Below are 10,135 nucleotides of genomic sequence, written 5' to 3'. Positions count from 1 at the left end.
CAAAGAGATGCTAAACAGCTCATTTTGTGTTGGCTCCATTGTTTTTTAATAACAAAAAACTTCATCAAAGCTCATTTATCTTAACAATTCAACTTTACCAGAGCTTTTTTGTTTCATATTAGACAGTTGTATAAAAAGTTTTTTTCAACCAGTCCTGGACTCTGAGGACACCCATTCTTTATTCTCTAAACTTGGCTGAATACAGTAAGGGCTTTAGAAGAAACAACTAATGTCTTGTTCCTGCTGTTGAGCATAGATTAAGGAATATTTCTGTTCTTAGTGCTTTTTACAGCACAGAGGAGACCATCACTTATCTTTTTTGGGACTGTATCATCATCGTCATAGTCTTCATCAACTACAACGTCATTTATAAAGCGCTTTAACGCCAGCCACAGCTGAAACAAATTTATTTTGGGAAGACACATTCTTGTTTGTAAAAAAAAAAGGACGTTTAATATGGACCTACCGTTTCATTCTGTTTTTTTGTTTTTTTTTTTGGTATGAATCCTCCAATTAAAAAAAAGTTTGTTGCTGTACATTTTTAGTAATAGATATCCACAGCTTTACATTTCCTGAACCAAGACCCAAAATTACCTATATATCTAACTATTAATCCACTTTATTAATGCGAAAGTCCAAGACGTTTTGCCTTGAATTTCAATTGTAACCCGCCGAAGTTATATTTTTGGGCCTACGTGCATACTTTGGTGCTTGTTGCTAGGATTTGTTGTACATATTCTGTTTAAATAAAGGTTGGGGGGATGAACGCAGTCTTCGTTTACACGTTGCTAAGCAACAGTACAGCCCTCTGAAGCCGCTTCGAGTTGAGTCAACTCCCACAGTTTTTACAAACTAGGTCCAAAATTAGCGTTCAAAAATGTTGTCTTTTGGTCCAAACGTGAGACTGTCACTGCAGGAACAGAAAGCGGAGCTTCAAGATAAAATTCAGCTGCTGGGTAAGTTTGTGACTTAACTGACGGTTTTGGGTTTTCAGCTGTTTTCATGTTTGGTACTAACGCTGCTAGCTTACATTGACGTCTTACTTTTAATTAGGCTAACTTAAAACGTGAATGACTACAGTGCTTACATTTCTTTGTTGCTGCTATTATTAAATGTGTCCACTAGAGTGCGAAGGGACTGCATTTTATGAGCGTTCTCAGTCCGTTATCAAGAAGAACCATGAGGTCATCCTCCAACTGAGGCCGGCGAACCAGAAGCTGCACAAAGAACTGGCGCAGGTCATCCTTTCACTAAGATGTATCCTATTCATCAGCCTTAAACATAAATTCAGTTGTTCTTTTCAGTGATTATGTTGTGTTACTGAGAGACTATATCTTAATAAATAGTCGTTTTTTTATTGTATTTTTTTCATTTGTGCTAATTTCTAGTTTAGTTATCCAGAAGTACAATGTCAGCCATTTGATTTCAGTTTTATTTACCAATCAATACAGGGAACTCAGCAAGCATCTGGAAAAAGTTGCTAAACTAAAACTGAACTTTTCGACAATGTGCAAAAGGAAAATGAACATCACATCCCTAGCATGAAATAGAGGGAGCAAAAGACTTTAGACTGACATGGTGGTTTACCTTCCGGCAATACAACAACCCTAAGCAAATAGCCGGAGCTACAATGTTAATTTTTTTTTTTTTAGATTAAAGCATATTCATGTGTCAGAACTAATAGACCTAGACAAAGTTGAAACCTATACCCAATCTGTGGACAGACTTGAAAGTGGATGGTTGCAGATGCTCTGATCTCATCCTGACTGAGCTTGAGCTATCGTGCAAAAGAGATGTTGAACAACGTCTACATGTCTCTAGCCGGTTCAGACATACTGTAATGAGACTTGCTGCAACAAACTGTATTAAGGTCGTGCTACAAAGTATTTTGTACTTCACTCATGTAAATTTGTGCAGTATGTGGTTAGAACTAGTTCAAGTGTGGATGCTTGTGCGAATGTATAAAATGCTAATGAAAAATTAAAACAAATTTCTGTGTGTTTTAAATTAGGTTGAGCAACACAACTTGTCAAAAGAGGTGAGAGGCAAAGTTTTTATGTCACTAATAAGTATGCTTGATAGGTGATATTTCTGGTTTCAAAAACATCTAAGAGCTGTTAAATGTTTTAAATTGTGCGTTGTATTTGCCCGTCAAAAACTGATCTCTTTTTTTTTTCTCAGAAAGCAATTTCAAAACTAGGGCAAGAGCTGTTGTTCCGAAGAAGACGTCTCGATGCTCTAGCCCACACCACCCTAAAGTACCAGCAGCGCCTTGATGAGCTTAGAATGGAAGAAGAGAGAAGGAACCAGGATCAGAGCAGGACACCTGCGTCTGCTGTAACTTGGGAGTTTGAGCTAGAGGAAGACGCAATGGTAGTTTACCCTCTGATCTCTAAAAACGTGTCAAGCTTTAAACAGTAGCAATGGTTATCGGCTTTTAATCAACTGAACTAGCCGACATTCGTAATGTTCTTTGCGATATTCATTTTGAATACACTGACATTGCAGCTACTGTATATTAACAACATACTCTTTAGATCTACTAGCGGGATTGTTGCTTGTTTATGGGCATCTCCTCAGAATTTTCGTATGCTGGAGAACCGTCTGGATAAATTTCAGTTCAAGTGCAAGGAGGCTGAAAAATGCAGGAAGATCAATATGAAGCTCAAGGCACAGATGCAGGTAGGCAGATGACGATGCGCCTTCTTAACGACACACTTTCTGTTTCGCCCTGTTTACGTGCAGTTGGTGGTTTTTGACAGCGATCCTCATTAGCTGGAAAAGACACGGTAGGGAAAAAAGCTGCGCAACTGACCTGACCCTACGTGAGAAAGTAATTGCACCGTTGGCAACAATAACATAGCAACAAAAGTACCACTCTGGAGTTGACGCTATGACCAGGGAAGTGAGGCCTGCAGTTTCTTAGATATTCTTGGTTCCTTTGTTGTCTCCTGGATACATCACCTGTGACCTAAAGTGGGTCACTCCCTCTTATCAGGTGTATTATTATTATTTGCATTTAAAGCTATAAAAATGTTATTTATACAACTTTGTTTCTCATTTATTCATGAATTTTTTGCAGTCGGGGTGTGAGGGATCACTCACACTCCGTAAGATATTTTAGCCTACTTCATGTTTCCAACCAGGTTCTATTTAAGTGATTTCTTGTTTCTACAAGTCAAGTATTAATCTATTCAGTTTGAGTCAGGTAAACACATTCATTCGTAATTTAATAAGGACAGGATTTCACAAAGGGCCATAGCTTTTTTTTCCCCCCCAAAATTAATGAGATCATTATTTAAAGACGGCGTTTTGTGTTTATGCTGGTTGTTGTACGGTATCAAAATATATTTGATCTGGAACACCTGAGTGTGAGAAAAAAAAGAAACATAGGAAACCTATAGGGTGCGACAAATAGTCCCTTATGAATTACCTGCTTGACTGTAAGCTCATTCGTTCATTGTTTGGTCTGCGGTTCATTTTTGTTAAGACTTTAATCATCGCAACAAAGGATGGGTAATGTGCCGCTCTGGAGAGCAAAGAGGTGCTTTTAATATAGGACTAGTTGCTAAAGGTGAAAGACCACAGTAGTACAGTACTTTCTGACCCAGTTTGTTGATTATCTGTCTGAATAATAAAAATGCATAGTCACCACAGTAACACCGTGTTCTGTAAATAATACCATCTACACTCCCTGAGCGGCTTTGTCAGCACCACAATACATGAGGAGCTGATACGTCCAGAGCAAGGAGGCTGAATTCCTGTGCTTGAAATGAACTCTAATACATTATTTAATGCCAATAAGATGTTTCATCATCTTTTTCTATTCAAACTTCTCAAGTGTTTGGGGATGTTCCTTCAATATTTCCACATTATGTTCTTTTCTCAGGATCCCGTCTATTTTCTGAAGTGCACCAGTCCCTCGCAAAGCCGAGCATTTCTCTTTTATTTTCTCGTGACGGCAAACGAGGAAGCTGGATGTTTAAAGTGTTTTCCTAAGATGCGCCCAATGGAGTTCCTCTAAATTAAGCCAATCAGAACCAAAGCCAGGATCTTATGGGCTTCTGAGCTTAAGAAATTTAAAAAGTTCTCTAATAACTGATTTCTAATCCGACTTTTAGCAAACATTAGCAGTACTAGCTGATATAAAACAGGCACAATACAGTCTGATAGTGTAGTAAGATAGTGAGAAACAAATACTTTTATGTTTTTTTTTTGTTTGTTCTTCTTTTTTCAGAGTGAACTATCACAGACTGGGCTTATTCTTATAACAAACCAGATACTTGTTTTAATCTTTATCACAGAGGATGTCGAGCTTTGAGTTTATACCAAAGCGATAGTAATTTAAGCTCTTCCTCAGATGTATTAATATTTCAGTGATATTGTAACAAGTAATTATAGAAATTCATGTACCATTTTATTAACATCAATAACTTTAATACCAAAATTATGCTCCTCACCTGTTGTTATTTAACCTCTTCTGTTGTGGGGTCGTTTTAGTCAACTGTTTGTGTGTGTATTTGAATTAACAAAATTTTCAAAGTCTTTGTTAATTCAAATTATCTCTTAATATTTGAGAGATTATTTTCTATTTTCTGTAATTTTCTGTAAATTGTGGAATTTAATACTTTTTATCCTTTTTTGTTTTGTAATGATTAGAGGACCTAACTGTTCAAACAAACTGATGAGGTGAAAGCCACTAAGCTATTTTTTGGAACTCTAAGAGTTTATACATTCACATTTCACATAAGAAGTATTATTGTTGAGGATTTAACTTGACATGATATGATTTGAGAATGAAGTATCTGATGCTTTCTCCTTTTTTTTTCATATGTTACCCTCCTTTCTTGCACTTTGTTTCCGCATGGTTTCACGTGGCTTTTCCATTTCAACCAACCAGGATGAGTTTCGGAGTTACGGAGCACAGATCGACAACTTAGAAAAGGAATTGCTGAAGTACAGACAGGAGCTTCACAACCTGGAGGGCCTAAATATGGAGGCTTACATCTCGAAAACAACTACTGAGGTGAAGCACCAAATGTATCTGGAAATATATTAATATATTATTCTCTCTTTGTCCAAAATTTGTTTTTCACCTTGTTTAGGAGTGATGATTTTCTAACATTTATCAAGGTCAGCAAATCCATTTTTGGTCAGATCATTTATGACACATTTTTGCCATGTTGAATTATTTTATTAGCTCCCTGGTCCTTCTTGTTTTTAATCCTTTTAACCGTGTCTCTGTCTGGGGTCCATCAGGCTGAGTTACACCAGCTGGAGGAAGAGCTGTTGAAAGAGCACAAGGAGAGAGAAAGTAACATAGCGAGGTTAAGGCAGAAAGCTGATCAGCGCAAGGTTCAGACTGAAAAGCCTGACAAAAAGGTGAGATCTAAATATTCTTTACCTCGGGAGAATGGTCCCATTAAAAGTCGTTCACTAATTTAGATTTAGATGCAGATAAGTTTAGGATATATATTTTTAAAAAAGTTACTTGTCATCTAAGCATAAGTGATTTTGGTTTGTCCGCACTAGGGCTGGAGCAATTAATCAAGTTAATTGTGATGAATCAATTATTAAAATAATCGTCAACTAATTTAGTAATCAATTAACGGAGCATGCAGGTTCAAAAAAAGGCCACTTCCTAAAAGAACAACACTCTCCGACCTGCAATTAATCCAAAACTTTGCCAAAAATATATGCATTTAGCATTTACAATAAAAATATATATTCTACCCAGAACTCCTCAAGCGGCATTTTTAGCCTTACCTGATTCAAATTCAGTTTTAAGAAAAAGTCCTATTAATAACAAACCTCACGATATTCTATTACTAATTGGTTAATCGACAGATTAGTGTTGCACTGTGCTGATGCTGTGTCAAGAAGAAAAGGTTGAGCTTTTCACATGTTGTTAGAATATATATTTTTTATCCTTTGCTACAAATAATCAAGTGTACACTAAAGGAACGCTATGTTGTTGCATTTTAGGTAATAAAATGTGTATTTTCTTATTTAAAAAAAGACATTTAAATATTTGTCTATTTAGCTATTTTAATATCTAAATGGTAAATGGACTGAACTTGTATCTGTATGTTGACCCTGGTTTTCTGCAGGCACAGAGAACAGTTCTGGAGGCAGATGACTTGGATAGCGAGGCCCAGCAAAGCACCAGGATCGTCCCTGAAGAAGAGAAAGTCAACCCCATCTATGAGGAGATCTTGAAGAACCTCAAGGAAGCCACCGGAGTCTCAGATTTGCAGGTATAAATGTAAAAAACAAAACAAACAAAAAAAAAAAAAAACACTGTAAACCTGACAAAAAAACAAAAAAAAAAAAAAACAGATTCATGCATGCTATTCTTTTAATCTTCCATGTCATCCACGCAGGATGTTGTGGAGCATTTTACCTCAGAGAAGGAGAATTGTGAACGTTTAGAGAATCTGAAGAAACAGAATGAAGAGGCCCTGGAGAAGCTGAAGGAGGAGAAGGAGCTGCTTAGGCAACAGTTTGATAAAATGAAATACTCTGGGGAGGCTAAGCTGTCCAGGTGCAACCGATTCACAAGAGATCCCTCACCTTGTTTATGTTTCTCCTCATTTAAACGACCTGTGCATGAAAGAGCTTTGTTAAGTGGTTCTCGGTTTTTTCTTTTTATTAGTGAGATAAAGAAGTTGGAGGAGTGTGAGCAGCAGCTGGAGGTTCAGCTACAGAGACGTGACGCAGACGCAGAGCGCCTTGCCAACAACGTGAAGGCCCTCGGCGCCATCCGAGCCGGAGTGGAGCACCTGGCAGGGAAACTGCAGGACATCTCTCTTGTAAATCTCAGATGCCACTCGACTTTTACGTCAACCTTTCGGCTAACGGTGCAGTTCATTTTTGTTCTGATTTTTTGCCTCTTCCAGACGGAGGTCAAACCTTTCAAATCCTCCCCAACTTCAGACGAGTTTGTGCTGGAGCTTTTGAACCAGTGTGGCGCAAAACTGTGGGTCTTACTAGAGGAACTTGAAGGGAAGGACATGGCCTCTGTCATGAAGGAGATAGAAGAAGATGAGGTAAGTGTATGACTACATCACAGAAATAGTCGGCACTTGGGAAACCACTTTTCCTTGTACGAAAATAAACCTGCCTGGCAGTTCCTGAGACTGTTTAAGACAAATCTGTCTGGGAGGAAAATCAGATAAGGCGATGACAAAATTTGATTAGAGCTGCTGATGATGATGCACCGTTGAATCACTCAGGTCCGACTGGTTAGTTTGCCTAAGCTTCCAATTCAGGGACCAGGTTTTGTGTCAAGATTCATAAAACTAGCAGGTTTTTAGTTATTAACGTTAACGCCGTCACAAGGAAAGCTCCACATGCGGCTCTTTTCTGAGGTATTCCTAAGTATCTGTGCCTAAGTTACAAGCTTGTGGTTCCAGAACAGCTTTGTTGTTTTATTCGGTTATAATCAACACTATATCCACAACAAGATCGACACTGGTCCAATAAGTAAATCTGGGTTGATATTTACAACACATGCTTATTTCCGGTTTGTCACCACTTGTGTTTCAGGGATAAGGTTGGCCATGTTTAGTTGTCCTGTCATGTGACAGTGATTACGATGCAGCACAGGATTAAGGCATCTGGGTCGCTTTTACATGGTGTCAGAAATGTAGGGAAATATATATGATATATGTCGTAATAATATCGGCTATTGGATTTAGCTCAAATCTAATATGGGGTCGATTCATATAATTTATCAGGTCATAAGACAGAAAGTTCACGGTACCATTTTGGGGTTGTAACCTTCATTCTTATGTTGTCATTTGTAAGGCACGTTGGATAAAAACATCAACCCAGTCACTAGAGTAAATGAAATCCCAAAATTCTCAAAAGATGTATGATACTGAATACTGAATACCAGTTTTCTGTAATGAATAAAGTCTGTTTAGTCTTAAAAAGGCTGCTTTTACAGAAAAAGAAAGCTAAAAACAAATTCAAAACACTTGTTTTTATTTTCCTACTTCAACATTATTTGCAGTTCTACACCACGATTGAAGGGAGGCTTCCCAAGACCAACACCAAAGTGCAACTGCCATACAGACCAGTAAAGGAAATCGGCAAAGAAGGTGGGTTGCAACAATCCACACAACCACACACTCACACGCGCACATTCACACACACACACACACACGCACACCATGTAAATGTCTCTTTCTGTCCATGCTTGTGTCACAGAGGGTGAAATCAGAGAGGATGAGCTTGACATCATATCACGAGATGCCCTGAAGCGTCAGTCTCAGCTCCTCATTGAAAACAACTTGAGCAAAAAGCCTTGGAAAAAATAAGTCCTGATCCAAAGTAACAAGAGCAACACAAAGTGTTGCACCACTGTGAAGTAGAAGGAAAATGACACATGGTGAGGCTGTTTTTCCGAATAAAAAATGTGAGAAATGGCGTGCTCAGAAGAATATACTCAAGTCGGATAAGGCTGCACGCATAATTATTGTATGTAAAGGAAAACTAGCACTGTCACAACACACAGTCCTCACACAGTGTGGAAAGCGTTGACGTGAGGGTCATAATCATCATGTTCAGCAGAGCCAGAGAAGCTGGTAATGTAGCTAATACATGGCAATCCTCCATACCCTCTAGCGGGTAAACAATAGTTACAGGGGCAGTATTTATGTAAACAAATTAAATGGAGCGTTGCTTTGATTCATTCATGAGAAATCCTTGACTCTCCCATGGCAATCATTTTGCTTGCAGAAACGCATGGTTTCACAAAGCCCCGCCTTTTCCTCGAAGCTCCTCCCCGAAAACGCGGTTTCCATCCGAGTTTTCGCCTCAAAAACCGCCGCTCCCCCACAGCTACCCCAGTCAGCAATGTGAAAACACCTGGTGGGACTGCGATTCTGCTGAGCTCATCATAGGAACTACTTTGAAGGGAAGCACTGGGAAAAATGTTGAAGACTTAATGGAGAAGGCGGTGAAGGCGGCATGTCGGAAAGAGCTTGTTAAAGAGACAGTGGCACAATTTCAAGGCGTTAAATTGTAAAGTCAAATTTCTTTTAAGTCAGGTTTGATTTACAACCCAAAGTTGTGTAGTTATATGATTGTGCTATAAAATGCCACTCTGTGCATGGAAAATATATAATACTGCCCCTTTAACAAACAACCAAAGGTGCAGTAGAATCCTTTATATCTATTGTAAATCTGTTGCAAGACTTGACAAGCACTGTTCACAAACTCTCCACATCTAATCTGTCTGAGCCTGAGCTATTTCACAAAGAAAAATAGACAGAAATTCAGTTGCAATGCTGGCATTGCAACTCTAAGTTGCTGAATGCAAATGCATGCCACATTTTTAAAATTTTTATTATGGTAAAAGTAATTCCAGCTATTCACTAATTTGTGTAGGTGTATCACATTAAATCCCAGTAAATTGCATTGGAGTTTGTGGTTGTAGCGTAAAAACAAAGGAAAAATTTCAGGAGTTAAAATGTTTTTGTAACAATTCAATGTGTTAAACATGCCTCAGTTGCTATAAATACTAAAAAAGTCTAACAAAAATGATTCATGTCTCATTGTACATGTCGGCATCGTCACCGAAAATCAGGTGATCCTCATTAAATGATCCGTGTGTGTGTGTGTTGTCGTGTCAGTTTTGTTTTGACAACAGCCGTGTGCTGCTGAGGGTGTTGCACCAACACAGATAACTTCCACCTATCACCAGGCAACATTTCTGCCTCCTGGGAGTCAACGACAGAAGGTTGCTCCGACTTATGAATCCTTTCACGGTGAATAGAGTCAAGTTTCGAGGACGTTTTTGTCCTTTTTTGTGCTTCTAGTGACTGAAACCAGTTCACTGTAAATACTCTAGGTTTCAAATTGCAGATATGACGCCGCAGAGCCACGAAAGCCTACACCTATGACATATTCAGACTCTATTGTTCATTAGGATGAATCAGAACCCGCTGGTATATGGTGCATGGTTACGTGCAACACGTCAGGCTGAGTTCTGCAGCTTTATTCAGAGAATTCACGTGTTGTTGGAGCCGGCTCTTGAACGTCAGGCGCTCACCTTTGTTCTCTGACCTCGCAAATGTCTGACCTACGCCAGAGGGGATTTCTGTTTTTAGTTGCAAAGCAAACATCT

General features: G+C 38.7%; 1 protein-coding gene across 1 annotated transcript; it reads left to right on the top strand.

The window, feature by feature from the left end:
* Positions 1 to 63: 63 nt before the first annotated feature.
* On the top strand, positions 64 to 9,621 carry odad3 (outer dynein arm docking complex subunit 3). The gene is made up of 13 exons (XM_014971989.2): positions 64 to 956; positions 1,126 to 1,238; positions 2,012 to 2,038; positions 2,182 to 2,373; positions 2,581 to 2,682; positions 4,901 to 5,026; positions 5,260 to 5,382; positions 6,111 to 6,257; positions 6,384 to 6,544; positions 6,656 to 6,812; positions 6,900 to 7,049; positions 8,018 to 8,105; positions 8,215 to 9,621. The coding sequence occupies exons 1-13, from the start codon at positions 878 to 880 to the stop codon at positions 8,322 to 8,324; spliced, it is 1,575 nt and encodes a 524-aa protein (XP_014827475.1). The 5' UTR covers positions 64 to 877; the 3' UTR covers positions 8,325 to 9,621.
* Positions 9,622 to 10,135: the final 514 nt, after the last annotated feature.

Source organism: Poecilia mexicana, unplaced genomic scaffold (assembly GCF_051168715.1).
Source record: "Poecilia mexicana isolate PSO_F unplaced genomic scaffold, ASM5116871v1 scaffold_1, whole genome shotgun sequence".
Taxonomy (NCBI): Eukaryota; Metazoa; Chordata; class Actinopteri; order Cyprinodontiformes; family Poeciliidae; genus Poecilia; species Poecilia mexicana.
The sequence above is the reverse complement of the archived record's forward strand: the minus strand, read 5'-3'. Positions and strand labels throughout refer to the sequence as shown.